This window comes from Neospora caninum, chromosome XII (genome assembly GCF_000208865.1).
Source record: "Neospora caninum Liverpool complete genome, chromosome XII".
In the NCBI taxonomy this organism is placed as follows: domain Eukaryota; phylum Apicomplexa; class Conoidasida; order Eucoccidiorida; family Sarcocystidae; genus Neospora; species Neospora caninum.
In genome coordinates, this window is record NC_018398.1 from 2,271,661 (window position 1) to 2,287,360 (window position 15,700).

The 15,700-nt window shown below is 52.1% G+C and overlaps 1 protein-coding gene across 1 annotated transcript; it reads left to right on the plus strand.

Annotated features, from left to right (window-relative positions):
- Positions 1-2,013: 2,013 nt before the first annotated feature.
- On the plus strand, positions 2,014-14,541 carry NCLIV_063060 (putative MIF4G domain-containing protein; the record flags this gene model as incomplete). Its single annotated transcript, XM_003885857.1, has 18 exons — positions 2,014-2,523; positions 2,922-3,740; positions 4,158-4,391; positions 4,837-4,979; positions 5,544-5,652; positions 6,106-6,438; positions 7,049-7,195; positions 7,770-7,844; positions 8,360-8,506; positions 8,901-9,139; positions 9,598-9,689; positions 10,023-10,144; positions 10,598-10,680; positions 11,172-11,709; positions 12,162-12,341; positions 12,680-12,841; positions 13,305-13,530; positions 14,165-14,541. 18 exons carry the CDS (start codon positions 2,014-2,016, stop codon positions 14,539-14,541), a joined length of 4,536 nt encoding a protein of 1,511 aa, XP_003885906.1.
- Between the last annotated feature and the right edge of the window lie 1,159 nt (positions 14,542-15,700).

Genomic DNA, 15,700 nt, shown 5'->3' on the forward strand with positions numbered 1-15,700 from the left:
TTCGTTTGTGGTCTGAGGTGAACCCAACAACAAAAGGGAGCATGCGTGTCTCTTCATCCCGTGAAGTGAAGCTGAGCCGGCTGCGAATGACGATGGAGTGAGTCGCTTCCCGATGCTTATCCTGCGCTTTTAATCCTTCTTAGAGGTGTGCTACGCCTGCCGACTACGATTCACACGCTGTACAAAGGCCCCGAGAAAGGGAGGCAAGCTGTGTGTTGGAGCGCCGAAGAACTCTTTGGACGTGGCGATTGGCGCTCCCACCGGCTGCGCGAGGCTCTTGTCGTCTACTTTCTGTGCTCAATTGTTGCGGTTTGCTCTCTCGAGGAGCCGAAAAACTTTGCCCCTCGTCTGCTATCGTGTGAGACCAGTCGTCACCACGCGTCCTGCCGTTGAGTCTTTTGAACCGGAAAGGCAGTGAAACGGCGCCGTGCGTGTGCGAGCGGTCCGAGAGTCGAGTCGCCGGCTGTGTCTTGACAGACGCCTGAAGCGGAAATGCAGCTGAAACGCGAAGCGCCTCGACAACCAGAAGAGAGGCGACGACGCATTTGCATGAAGACGAGAGACGCCATCCCCGAGGAGAAACATCCGCGTTGTTTTTTCTGCCACTGTTGGAACCGGCAGTGGAGAACCGGCGAGAGTACGAGCATGCAGAGAACGGGTCTAATTATTAGCTCGTGTTCGACCGCGCACACAAGCGTCACTTCTCCTGGAGGAAAGGACTGGTTACAGAGACTTGGCTAGTTCCTTCAAAAAGTTCGGTCCAGTTCCTCTGCTGGGTTTCCACGCAGTTTCCGGGGCGGAGTGGAAAAACACAAGTGAAAATCCCAAAGGGTATACGACGGTAGAGCCTCGCCACAATGCACACGACATGCATGCAGCGACAATGCTGATTGAGAGAGCGCTGGGCCAGTTCGCCGCGCCATTCTCTGGTTTGTTTTGTTAACACATTTCCTCCCCGTTCTCGGTCGTTTCCCGTTGCCGACCTCTCTTTCCCCAATTCGGATCGAGACTTTCCCCTCCTGGTCACTTTTCGCGCGGCGTGCACCGCGCCTTGCTGGAGGAGGCGGCAGAGAACGGCGTTGCGAGGGTGCCGAGCTTTGCCTCGTTTTGACCGTCTGTCTCTTCTTTCCCTTCATCTGTCTCCGCTTTAAAGACCGGTTTTCGGAGCTTTGCACGCTCGTCGGAAAGGTGTCCTTCTCTCGTGGCAACTCAAAAGCAGAGAGCGAACCCTAATTCCGGGATCTATCGAGTATATATCGAGTATATACGGGGATCGTCGGCCGAGGGTCTGGTCGCCCCGACGACGAAAAATAACGTACCCCTGAAAAAGCCTTGCTTTTCTCTCCGCTTTCTTCAGCGGCCTCGCCTCCTTCACTTTCTCTCCGCTTTCGTCTCCCCGCCTCTTCGTCGTCATTCCACAGTCCCAGGCCGAGAGAGCCTCCCGTTTCCAGCTGTCTTCGCCAACTCGGCGCGTGCGTTTTGTTGAACTGTGTCAAGTCGCTCTCAAAAATGCTGAACACACGACTGAACTTTCTCCGGGGGCACACACAACCCTGCGGGATGCGTGAGCGATCTGCCGTCTCTCATTTTTCATTTTATTTCCACGTGCATTTGGACCGCAGTGCGGAGTAGGCTCAAGGATATATATATATATATATATATGCAGTTTCTCTGCTCAGTCTGGGCCGATGATTAATATGCATCCCATTCCTATTCTCGATACCTTTGAAGTGTGGAGCTCTGCTCGTTTTGTGCCTGCCTGATATCTCCTAGGGCGACCTCTCTCCGCTCTGCTGTCGCCCGTTCTCGCTACCTCCGTTCTTCTCTCCGAACTTTGATTTTTCCCGCGAGACCGTCCCCCTCTCGCCCCACCTCTCTCCAGTTCTCTCTCTCCGGCTGAGGACTTCTGCGGCTCGCCTTCTTCTTTTCCTCATCGTCTCCTCCTCCTCTCCTCTTCCTCTTTTCTTCGTCTCCTCTTCCTCTCCTCTTCGTCTCCGCGAGCTTCTCTCCACAATGCCGCCCAGCCTGGCGTCCTCGGTGCGCTCGACGCCCTCTGCGGAAGCAATTCCTTCCCTTCCTGTCTCATCTCAGAGCTGCGCTAGCTCTTCCTCTTCTTCCGCGTCTTCTTCTCCCGCGTCTTCGGACGTATGGAGACGCCAATTAGAGGAAGCAAAGGAAGTAGCATGGCGAAGACGCGTGCGCCTCCGCGTGCTCGGAGGCGCTGCAGAGAGCACAGAGAGTGTCCCAGGACGGAAGGGAGACGGCAGAGAGAAGAACATCGTTCGTCTTCAGCGGGCCGTCAACCGAGTGAAGAAAATCACCGAGGCCGAGAAGGAGGCGATTCTGAACGAGCTGAGCAGAGTGAACGTCACGCTGTTTCTCTCCGAAATCACAGACAGCATCTGCGAACTCGACTTCAAGCTCGGCGATGTCCGGGCGGTTGTCGAAATCTGTGCCGCTTTGCACGTAACCTATCCAGAGTTCGCCACCCTCCTCCAACAGTCTCTTGAAAAACAAATTCGGGTGAGAATCGACGAATCACCTCTCGACTCGCTTCTTGTTTCCATATACTTTCATCCAGTTAGAAACAATCTGGCCGAGATACTCATAGACACACACCAGGATCCTTCTTCCTATCTCTAGTATCCATATATATATATATATATATATATATATGTCTGGGTATACGTACTTTGTGTGTATTTGCTTGCCTTTTTCCGAATCCATACGGTTTGTGTTTCGTTTCTGCCTGATATTGCATTTCCCCTCTTGCGTTCCTAGTTTGTCATTTCTCCGTCCTGTTTTCTCTCCTCGGATCTTGCACTCTGCACACGGCTCTCTCTGTTCCTCACCTCCACATGCGCGAGCTCCCCTCCACAGCCTCGCGCCCGTTCCTTTTCCTTTTCCCCCCGATTTCGCAGGTCACTCTCGAGTCTGCCAGTGCCTTTGTCGCCGCCTCCTCATCTTCCTCTCCTTCCTCTTCCTCCTCTTCGGCGGTCTCTTCTTTGTCCCCCAACCTCCTTGTCATTCTCCCTCAAGATGTCTCCGCTAAGCACGCGGCGTTGACGCAGCGGCTACGTCTTCTGACTCGCCTCGTCTCCGAGCTGTTTCTGACGGCGCTCCTCAAGGATGCGTCTCTGCTACTGTCTCTTCTTCAGTTTCTCACCTCGCCCTACACGGCATGCACCGTGACGGACGCGCCAGGCCGCGCCGCGCCGCTGTCGGCGGAGGGCCGGGTTCCCTCTCCGACCTCGCTCGCTCTCGCGTCTTCGCTTCCGCTTCTCCTCTCCAAGTTTGCTGTTCTCAGCTCTCTCTCGCGCAAAGCGGCCTCTCAGCTGTTTGCGCAGGCGGCGCAGCGGCCGTTCCTCTCCATTCTGCGGGCTGTGCAGGGAGAACCACTGAGCACGGCCGCGGCGCCCGTGGGAGACGAACTGCGACAGAGACCGGAGGAAACCAAAGACGCAGAGGGAAAACGCCGAGGAGAGCCACAGCCAGGACCGGAGACAGGGAAGGAGTCAAGGAAGGACGTGTGCGAGGGGCGAGTGGAGACGGAGGCCGAGGCGACGGGACCGAGCTCAGCTCATGGGGCGACAGGAGAGACAGGCGACTTGCCCTCGAGCCCCGAGTGTCTTGGAAACGCTTTACGGGAGTTGATGACCGACGTGGGAGTGACGGAGGAGGACCTTGGCGAAGCTGCGCAAGACGAAGGGGAGGAATGCTTTTCGGAAACCAGGAAAAAGGTAACACATGCATTCAGACGAAAAAACGGGGGACGACGGGAACTCTGAAAGAGCGAAGGAGAAAAAGAGCTCTATGTGCAGTTTCGAAAAGCGACGTTGGCCTGTCCGCATAGTGAGCCTTTGGGGCCTCTCCCGTGTATCAACAGTTCGCGCCCTTGCCTCTGGGTGTGCGTCCAGATTTACACATTCATGCATAGAAAAAAAGATTCAGAGATATTCGTGTACACTTCGGCAGGCCGTGTCTATCTCGTTACCTAGACTTCTCTGCATACTCTCGTCTCCCGGACTTGGTCGCACATCTATATAGACCCGTATCCACGTACCTGCATATATACATATCCGCGCATATATATATATATATATATATATATATATGTAGGCGTTGTGTGTTTTGGGTGCCTGTGGGTTCCGCTGCAGACCTCTGTGTTTCTTCGGCAGTTTTATCTTTCCTCTGCGACTCTGGGCGCGAGTCACCTTCACCAGCAGCTGGTGATGCAGGAGCAACACAACATGCAGCAGGTGGTTAACCGAGGGCAAGTGGACGCGGAGGCGAATTCGCAGTTTCTGCAACTGAGTGAAAAGTTGAAAACCTTCCTCCAGCATGCGCAGATCATCGCCGAGGCCATCAAGGAAAACCCCGTCGACATTCAAGTATGCACATCTCTTTTTCTCCAGGGTGCACGCGGTTGTCATCCGACTCTCTGGCCCCTCTCTTTACCCCGCCCTTACACGCATCTCCGCCGAATCCATGTCTCCTTCAAAAACGTGTTGAAAACTGACTCCATGTCTCCCGACTGACACACGTATGCATCTACTGTCCCGCCAATTTCTATAAACCAATACGTGAATATATATATATATATATATGTATATATATACATAAACATCTATGTCCCTGCAAGCCCATATCAGCATGTACCTGAAGTTGTCTCTATCGTTACATATATATATATATATATATATATATGTACAGAGTATATATATATATATATATATATATATATGTACAGAAGAGAACATGCTTAGATATCATGTAAGTGACGAGGCTTCACGGCAAGGGAAACTTGAGGACGGTGCATGCGCCTCTGTCGGTCAGGCGATTCACGCGCGGACAGCGGAGCTGCTGAACCTGGACGCCGATGCAGCGTCTGCGACGCGGGTTGGCATGCCGGGCGGAGAAGAGAGCAAAGGCGACGACGAGAACGACGAGAATCTCATGTGGAAGGATGAGGCTGAAAAGTGAGAGGAAAGCGACGGGCGACTCTGTGGAGACATGCGAGACGGGACACGCGTCACACTGATTTCTTCCCTTTTTTGTTGCATGCGCTGCTGGCATGCAGTTGTACGCCTGTCCTGGGAGAGATGCTTGGGACATTGAGTTTTCTGGATATGTTTTTTTTTCTTGAGCACGCAGAAGCGGATTTGTTCGGTGTCGCTTTTATCTCTACTCGACCAACCGCGCAGAGGGCCTTCTACCTCCTCTCACTCCTGTCCCCTTTACGTGTCCAAGTCCGCTTACATATATATAGATATGTTATTGATATTATGTTGAGTGTTGCATGCATATGCGCCATCTGCATCTCCGTATGCATGCAAGCCTCTGCGTATTTAGACATGTGCGCGTCCATTGTGTCACCCTTCCGCAGATACAGATATGCTATGTGCTTCCCGCGCGTCCAGCTGTGCATCTACAAACACCGTGGATGTGCGTTTTCTCTGTGAAGCTCTACGCATCCGTGTGCATACACGTGCATGTATCGTTTTCAAGTGCGCGGGTGTTTTCGCATTTTCCTTGTCTCCCAGAGAGTTTTACACGGATATCTTGAACCTGAAAGAAGTGATTCCGGCAGTGCTTCTGGGCGTGAGGGAGGCGAAGGACACCAGCGAGAGCAAGCGCACCAGTGAGATCAAGGTGAGTACCTGAGACGAAAATGCGCCTCTATCTTTCTCCTTCCCTCGCTTTTCTCTCTCGTTCTCTCTGCCTTGAAACGTTTGTTTTTCTCTCTCTCTCTTTCGCCGCGGGGGTGGCGTTACTTCAGTCCCTTTGACGCTGCGAGGAAGGCCTCAGTCTTTCAACTTGGCCCGTGCATTTGCGTCGCTGCTGGTCCTTCCTTCTTTGTGTGCCGAACGGATTTTTCCCCGGATACTTTGTGGAGCATGCGCTTCTCGTTCCGCTGAATCGGTCGCCGTGTTCTGCAAGGGGAGCGCTTGATGCACCGGCTGCACGGTTTCTTCCTGTTTTCGCTTGCGTCTCTGGTGCTGCGATGTCTCCGCTTCCCCGTCGCGTCCTGTGCGCGTGGTACTTGGAGTCATGTCCTCCCGGTGTGTGGGTTGAGCGCACAGCTTTTCCCACTCTCCTCTGTAGACTCAGCGTGTGCCTCCTCTCGCGCAGAGCAACTCCGAAGAGACTGCGGAAAACGCCAGTGCCGCATCAGGGACCGACGGTGGAAAGTTGAAGTCCTCGCCTTCTCCGTCCTCTTCTTCCTCTTCTTCTTCGTCTTCATTGTCCTCTTCTTCGTCTTCATCTACCTCTTCTTCATCGTCGTCTTCTTCTTCGTCTTCATCTGCCTCTTCTTCATCTTCCTCTTCTTCTTCATCCGCGTCTGCTGCAGTTCCTGGAACAAGTGCGGCGACCCAGGGCGTGGATCTGATGCTGCTGAGGCTCGGTCAGGCTTCTGAGGCGCACGTAGTCGACCAGGTGAGGGGGGATTTCTCGATGCGACGAAGCAGAGAGGCAGAAGCCCCTGCGGAAATGCGAGACGGGGTTGGTGACCGAGTCGCGTGAAGACCGGAGGGTGTCTCGGTTCCCTTCCCGGTGTTCGTTTGCGCTTGCGTCTTCTCGACGTGTACCTGCGTGTACAGCCCTTCTCTTTCTCGCAAAAACGTGGAGCCGCAGCGCGCATGTTCGATAACCACCGGTTTTTAAGGGGGTTCGTCTTTTTCCTTCCCCTGAGTAGGCTGCGGGCATCTCCTCCCCCCCCCCCCCCCCCAAGCGAGACAGTTCCCAGTCCCTCTATGCGACCCGTGGCGCGGATCTGTGTTTTCCCTTTTTATCTCGCGGCGCTCTTTCGGCCGCTTCTTCGTTCCCCTCTGCTGCCTCTTTTCTTCTCTCTGGAATTCATCGTCGCCTCTTGTTTCGTCTGCTTCGCCTTCGTCGCCGCTGTTTCTTCTTTCCGCGGGTTTCAGCTGCGGGTCTTTTCCCTCGCCTCTTCTCGTGGCCGCGCGTGCCTGTCTCTCTTGGAAGCCTGTGCAGCGTCGTCATTGGGTCTCCACGTGTTTTTGCGTGTTTCTTCTTGTTTCCCTCGTAGATCGCGATGGACATTTTCTACGAGCGCCTCAATACGAAGGCGAATCGGGTGGCGTTGGCGAAGGCGATTGCGAGTGTCTCGCGCATGCAATTGCACCTCCTGCCTTTCTACGCGCGGCTTCTGGCCATCCTGAAACCTTGCATGAAGGTGAGAGACGCGACAAGAGAGGCTCGAGAGAAATTGCGATTCCCCCCCTCTCGCCCCCCGAGGATGTCTGCAGGCCTGGCGGCTGTGTGGCGATAAGACAGGCCGTAGGCAAAACGAATCAAACAGGAAGTTACCCCATCCGCACAGATGAAGCCAAAACCCACAGACTGGAAACAAGATAAAACGGAGCACAAAACATACCCCTCTCTCGAGGCTGCTAGACTGCGCTTCTCTCTCCGGCGTCCCGGACGTTGCCGGCGTGGCGCCTAAGGCGTTGTTTGGCGCAAGGTTGTCTCCGATTCCCCCTCCTTTTTCTGTCGTCGCCATTCGCAGTTGGTGCTCTCCCTGGTCCCACAGCTCCCCCCCCCCCTCGGTTTGCTCGAATTTCTTTGTAGTCGTTCCGCTGGTTTTTTCCCCTTACATCTCGCGGCCTTTCTTGACGTTGGCAGCCACATGCAGACCCCGCAGGTTTTTGCGCGGAGCTTTTGAGGCCTTCGGTGTGTCTCTCTGCGCGTCCGTGCCTTCCGTCTGACTGCTGGTGTCTTTCCCTTTCGCCTGTGTCTCGCTGTCTCAGGATGTATGCGCAAGCGTCCTCGATTCCCTACAAGGGGAGATGAAAAAGATCCTAGAGGAGAAACATCCGACTGACGTAGGCCACCAAAGGGGTGCTAGCCGGATCTTCGGGGACCGGCCTAGCCTCTAAAGAGGAATCGAAACATGAAAGAAACTCTTTCCGCGACAGACGAGAGAGCAAAGCGGGACGCAACAGACGGGGGAGTGTTGCCCGTAAATACTTGTTCGAATACCTATATCTATACGTCTGCATCCGTAGCTGCATGTGCAGGTGCGCATGCGTTTGCTTGTTAGGCATGTGGAAGTCCGTGGAGTGTATGTATATTGCTCTGTCTTGCGTTCTCAGTGAGTCGCTTCTGCGTTCGTAGTTGCTCTTCAGACTGGTTACACACGTGAGTGTCCTCGTAAGCCGATGTGGAATTCTCTGTCTCGAGTGATCTAGCCGTTTCGACACGTACCAATATGCATACATGTTCTCGCTCACCGTCTCGCTCTTTCTAACTATATATATATATATATATATATATGAAGCATATCTCCATTAGTGTCGGAATTCTGTCATTTTTGTGTCTGATGTGTCTGTGTTTCCAGCTGGAAAGCAAAATCAAGAGCGTTCGGTTCATCTGCGAGTGCACAAAGTTTAGTCTTCTTCCCGCTGGCTTAATTCTCGGCGCCTTCAATTCCCTGATGGAGGATATGACGCCGCACCACGTGGAGCTGCTGTACCACACTGCAGACGTAAGCGGTTTGTGTGAGAAACACTCGGGAAAGGGGAGAGGGGGAAACGTTTCGTCTGTTCTCTTTCCTCTCACCGGTCCTGAAACCTGACGCACCGCGGTGGGATTTGGAGTGTACCTCTTTCCCTCCGCTGTGTTGCCGTTTCGTCCCCTCCGTTTCGCCGTTCTCTCTCTTGTCCGTTTTGCCCCTCTTCTCGGCCTCGAACTTTTGTTTTGAGCATAGGCCTGGGCGTCTCGCTGACGCTGCTGCGTGTGTCCCTTGGGCAGTTTCGTGACGGTGTCGTGAGCGCCTCACCGAGGACACGGGAAGCGCCGGACGCGGCGCAGCGGCGTCGGGCGCCAAAGGCCCGAGGCGCCATCTTTTCCCGTGTCGCTGTGTGGCTGTCGGCCTCCAGGCTTGCGGGCATTATCTTCTGCACATGCCCCTGACGCGGCAGCGCTTTAGTGCGCTCCTCGAGAAAATGCTGCGAATCAAAACCGCCAAAAACCTTCCCGCGCGACTCGACATCCTCATTGAAGACGCGTACCACCAACTGCGCCCTGCTGCCAATGCAAAGGCGCCCGGAAAAGGCAAGAAGCCAGAGCCTCCGGAAAAGCAATTTCTCCGGAAACTCCTCTTCGAAGAACTCCAACGGTAACCCCCACATGCATCTGCACTTACACATATATATATGGAATATATGCGAATAGATAAATGTGCTATTGAGTGTAGCGTGGGGCGCACCCGTGCCATGTCGAGGACTGTAGTGATGCGTCAGCAACCAGAGAGAGAGACAGGCAACGCGGAGACAAATGCCGAACTCGAGAGAGGTAGAGGTACGGATATCCAAGAAACGCAGTGAGGCTCGACGCATGATTTGCTTTCACGTGAGTGATGTATCTCTTGCTATGCAGTGGGATCCAGCGCTTTTCAGCCGAACGCACTTGCCCTCAACTGTAGGCGTGTGCATGCGCGCATATACACACATCCATGTAAATTTATAAATATATATATATATATATATAATTAGACAGATAGATACTTCTAGAGGTATGGATGCATGTGTTTACCTTTTCGGAGTCGATTGTGTGTGACTTGTTTTTCGGGCGTAGCCGAGACGAAGATCAGGTTGCGCGACTGATTCGAAAGTTCCCATGGTCGACTGAACCTAAAATCGAAAAATGGTTCCGAGACGATGTCCTGGGTAGGTCAACGGAGCTCTTTGTGAGACGCATGCAACGCCGCGGCCTCGCGTATGAACCATCTGAACGCCACGGCGTGCAGTGTCTGCTGGAAAGGACAGCGTCAATCCATCCCGCGTCACACGGCCCTCTCCATCTGCATCTTCACATCCACGTATATGCTTCTATCTATCTATCTATCTATCTATCTATCTATCTATATATATATATATATATATATATAGCTTTGTATATTTGGGTGCTTGGTTGTTTTCTGAGCCCTCGTCAGCGTTTTTGGTATGCGTGCAGATGTGTCGCGGTTCCTCCCCTCTTTTTCTCTCCCTGGCTCTCTTCAGATTTGGACATGCAGACGAATTTTGACCACATCCACCGCATCGCCTCCCTCATGTGTGCCCTTGCCAAATATCTTCCGAGTGCAATTATTGCATGCATCGACGGCCTTCTCGAGGCGATTCAGGTACAGAACGAGGCTGACCAGCATCCAAGTGGTTGTTTTTCCCTCTCCACCTGAGCTTGGAAGGTCGGATTTGCATTCGCTGTTCTCCCTCGGCTTCCGCTCTTACACCTACATTTAACATATAGAGTTCGATTTATAGACATATCGCTGCACAATGTGCTCTCGCTCGCGCGTCCTGCCTTGTGTGTCTAATTTCATATATATATATATATATATATATATATATATATATATATATGGAGATCTCGTATGCCTAGATATGAATGCACACATCAATATGAATATTTGTATACAAGCACTTTTACATGTATACGTATCGTCAAAGTGCCTGTTTTCTCAATTGCTCCTCGCCGGATATGCGCGTATACCTATATTTATATGTACGACTATAACCCAGTGTATAAAGTATTGGTAAATGTGTATAATAAGGTATATGCATTTCTATATTTTCAGGTGGGGCTAGAACGCGAAGATCCACGCGACGCCCCAATTCGTGTTCGGCAGATGAAGTTTCTCGCTGAGCTGTACAATTACAGGTAGGATGTGACGAAGTGCTTCGTGCGGGAACTGCACGGGGTTCTCCTTGCGACGATTACGACGTACCTGTCTCCGCCTGCAGCGAGGAGCGTCGTTGTGTTTGCTTCCGATATATCTTTTTTTCTTCCCGATAGGGCCTCCAAGTGTTTCCAGCGTAAGCCCGTGTCTTACTCGCCCCGTCGAGGTCCACTCCAACCTCTCTGCAGTGGTGTCTGTGCCCACGTGTAGATATTTCTTTTCTCCTTCCACATGCGTTGCGCCTGGTCGAAATCCCCTTGTTCTCATCCTTGTTCTCCGTCTTGCTGTGCTTCTTGTTCTCCTTCTTGTCCTCTGTATTGTTCTCCTTGTTCTCATCCTTGTTCTCCTTCGTGTTCTCCCTCTTCTCTTTCCGCTTCGCGTTCCTTTTCGCTTGCTTTTCTTGTGTTTTTTCTCTTGTTTCTCGATGGCGTTTCACGCGGCTTTGGTGTGTCTTCGCTTTCCGTCTGCCTAGACTCGTCGACTCCTCCGTCATCTTCGACATGCTCTATCACCTCTGTGGCTGCGGCTCTGCGACCAGCCACCAAGCGGGCAACATCCGGACAGCTCACCGCATATTAGCCGAGCAGGCGCGATTAAACGGGATCCTTCCTTCTTCAGCAGCGACTGCCCTCCAGTCCTCGCGTCCGTCGTCTTGCGCCTCTCCAACCCCTGGAACGTCGGAAAGGAACCTGGACGAAGGCGGGCTTCTCTCCGGCGTCAAACCCTCTCCCGCTTCTCTTTCTTCTCTCTCTGTTCCGGGATCTTCGTCGGGCGGAACTGAAAATCAGCCTGGAGTCTCCTCTTCCCTCATGTTCCTGGACAGCCTGTACGACCAGGAATCCCTGCCGCTCGTTGACCCTGCAGCCCCCGTCGACTGGCCCCACAGCTGCTTTCGTGTGACTCTCATTTGCGTGCTTCTCCAGTCCTGCGGGCACTACTTTTCCAAGGGTGCTCTGCGCCTGAAGCTGGACCGTTTTCTTCTCTTCTTCCAGCGGTTTGTACGCGCCAAGGTAAGTTCGAAACGTGCAAGGTCCGCAGGTGAACGCGCCAGGGAGACAGAGAGACATAGTGAACTAGGGAGAGATAGTAGAGAGAGATAGAGGGAGAGAAGGAGAGGAACGAGAGAGCAATGTATGTGCATATATATATGTATATGCATATGTACAGAGATCGCGCAAAAACCTGATAAACGATCGTTTGCGGGTGCCCTGGCATAAGCGTCGCTTTCACTCTCTCCCCTCGCGTTTCCTGAGAGGCATGGCGACGCCCCTGTCTGTACAAGCACATGTACACAAATGTGGATTTTCACCGACTTATAATGCTATTCACATATATATATATATATATATATATATGCATTTATTTATATAGGTAGGTAGACGTGTGTATACGTTTATGGATGTGTGTCGGTGCCTCTATCCTCAGAAACAGCATTTTGCTTCCTGCGGTTGCGTTTTTTCAGCCGTATGTTCCTGTCTTGGTTGAGGCGGATTTCCTGGACACGCTGGAGGCGTTGCGTCCTCAGCACGAGATTGCGAAAACTTTACCGGAAGCACAGCAGCGTCTTCGAGAGCTCCTCAAGGAAGAGGCGCGAATTCTAACTGCGATGAAGCAGCAGGACGGAGAAGAAGAAGAAGACGAGGTAGATTCAATGCACAAAAAGTAGCGGCACCAAACCACACGGAAAACCTTTCATATTCGTAGACATGTGGATGCATGCAGAGGTTTGGATTTATACAGGAACTCATACACTTTTTGTGTACCCGTTTGCATTTCTGCTCCTATCTTTCCGCCTGTGTATATAAAACTGCGACTGCACACAAGAATATGCGTGTCTCCGTATCACTGTCTTCTTATATATATATATATATATATATATATACTTATATTTATATGTACATGTGAAACTGTGCACTTCTTCGGTCCATGTCTCCGGAGCATGCATTCGAGTCTCGTTTGCGTGCTCTGTTCTTGCTTCAGGAGGCGCTGTTCGGTTCGGCGGATGAGAGTGAAGAAGAGGAAGAGGATGAAAAGACTGGAGACGAGAAAGAAGCGGGCGTGGCGGAAGATGAAGATCTCCGCGACTACGTTCGCGAGCACGTCCAGAAGGAAGAGGCAAGTCGCCCACAGCGCATTTACACTGTAGTCACGTTCTGGAATTCGCGAAAAGAATCAAGCACATGCCTCCGTGCCTCTCCGCTTCAGGTCGTCATGATGCATCCATGAATGTACATTCGCTTCAGAAAGAGTGGTTGTATCAGTCGTTTTTTGAGACTAGCCCTCGTTCAATCGGCAGGTGTACGAGAGTCCACGTCTTCCCCTCTTTCTACATATGTGTATATATATATATATATAGGTGTAAAAATATCTATATTAAGGGGTGTATCTTTTCCGTGTAGCCCTTTCCGTCTTTCTCTCATTTGTCGAATCTCCCTATTCCTTCTCTTTCCCTCTGTCGTGAGTTGCCTCCCATTTTCGTTTTCGTGTCGCGTGCCGTCCGACGGCCTCTAAGGAGACGCCCTTTCACCCTTATATTCTTTCGGAGTTGTCCAGATGTCTAGGCATTGCGTCGTTCGCGCGGCTCTCCGCTTTTCCCGTTTTTCAGGAACTCCAGTTCGACGCCGACTTTGCGCAGATGATGCTGGCGTCGCTGAACGACGCGAAAACGCTGAGGCGTCCCACGGGCTCGGAAATGAAAATTCCTCCCAACGTGCTCAAAGAAGCTGCGGAAAGCCCTTCGGAAGGCGCCTCGGGCAAGCGTCCTCAGGGGGAAGAATCTCCGACGGCCAGCGACAGGCTCGCAGCGGACGAAGGCGAACTCGACTTCGAGGGTGAGAAGCAATCGACAGTCGAAGCGCGATAAACCCGCGCATGCAGATGTATACAGCTGTCGTATAGAGAGGCTGAGAGTAGATAGAGAGCGCGACCGATAGAAAGATGGAGACATGCAGAGATAGGCAGAGAGCTCGAGCTAGCAACAGAAGACCAGAGAGAGGCAAATGGGAAACGTGATCGTGAGGGAGATGGAGACAGCGCGACAGAAGCAAGGAAATACAGTTTGGTGGAGAGGGACATGGCGGGGATAGCAATAGCTACATGGAGAGGACAGGTTGAGACTGAAGACAGAAACGCTGATTTCCAGACGCGCAGATCCGGTTCAGGTAGCAATGGCGCTCGCGTGTAGAGGCTGCATAGGTGCGACTTGTAGGTGTGCGCTGGCGATCCGCTCAGCCGCGAAGGGCTCTCAGCAGGATCCGTTAACTCACGGAAACAGACGATCAAGGTGTCTTTCAAAATCACATGTATAGTATATTTATTCAGTTATTTGTATGCGCAGCATTGCATGTCCACATTTGTATGTATGTATATATTTATATATTTATATAGAGGTGTGCATCTTGCCTGAGTTTCCCTTTTCCCCGTGCATTTACAACATTTGTGTTTTCTGGTGACGCGCCTGCCCAGGTCCTCTCGCACGCCCGACGACGGTCATGCGACTCGTCCTGCGGCGTCCTGACAAGCGAAATCGATTCGTTGTGCGCCCCCTGGCGGTGCCGACTGACGCGGTGCTGGCCGAAAGCTCGCGGCGCAAAGATCAGCAGGCGCAGCAGGAGGAAGCCGAGCGCGCAAACCTGAAGAGATTCGTGATGGACCGCGTAAACCGATCCGCAGAAGAAGAGGCCGAAACCTACGGCTTCGGTTCCCAGCGCGCCGGACCGCACAGCGGACAGACCGTGAAGGTCCATCTTTTTCCTGGGCCGCGAGATGGAGGCGGCGACAAGCCGAATGCGGGGTGTACGTACACCCCGTTCGGCCACAGAGGTAAATTTCGGTCGAAGTGAAACGGAGCGGAGACGGTGGGGAACAAAGAAGGGGGTGCGGGAGAAAGTGACAAAGATTTTTGGATCTGTACTCTCCTCATCTGGTCTTGTTCTTGTTCTGGCTTTGAGGCGATTTTTCCTTCTTTCCCTGCAAGTGCGCGTCTTCCAGGGTTCGCCTCCGTGTCTCGCCTCCCGCGTTATTCTCCCTCTTTTTTTAACTTTTTATCGCGAATAGGCCTCGTTCCTGTTCATCATGGTTCATCTCGTGGTGTCACCTCTCGGGTGTCCGCTCTCCGTTTGTCCTCCCCTTTCCCTCGTTTTCCGCTTCCCCCTTCGTCTTCTGTTTTGGGTTTCTGCCTCTTGTCGCACGTGTCGATTTTCGCGTGGACAATCCGCCGCTACATCGACTGCTGAACCGCCAAAACGTAAGAATCTCCCTCGATGCCAGAAACCGAGTTGAGCGCGAGAGAGAATGGCCGCCGTTAAGCGCAATTTCATTCTCCTCCTTCTCCCAGATAAAACCATGGGACTGGATATCTACCAATGCACCTTCATAGTTTAGATATATATATATATATATACATATTTGTACGCCTGTGTGTACGTATATATATATATATATATATATACATATTTGTACGCCTGTGTGTACGTATATATATATATATATATATATATATATATATATACAGATAGGTATACCGAGAGGCATGTATATACTCTGGGAGATCCTTTCGGTGTTCCTGCAGCGATGTCGTCCGTTCGATTGACAGACAGCCGAGAAGCTCTTTTCGAGTCGATTCCACCTCATTCGCTTCTTTCTCGAGTATATAAATAATACATAGATATCCATGTATGCTTTTATAGTGATAACCAAATATGTGTTTGTTTTCGGCTGCCTTATTTTTCATGTGTATTTTCTTGCATTTCCATTTGTGCGTTGGGGCTCCGCGGCTGGTGTTAGGCCTGTGAGTCTGTATCGAGTACAGTCTGTCGGAGTCGCCTGCGCGCGAAACTTCCCGTGGAACGAACCGTGGAGTCGCCGAATCGCAGAGCACGCATTTAAGAAGAAACACCCGAAAATGTCGTCTGCCTTGAAAAGAAATGCAACTCTCGCCCTCGCGTCTCTCCCTCTCTCCCTCGTCCTCCCTTTCACCTCTCCTCCTCTCTCTCCTCTCCA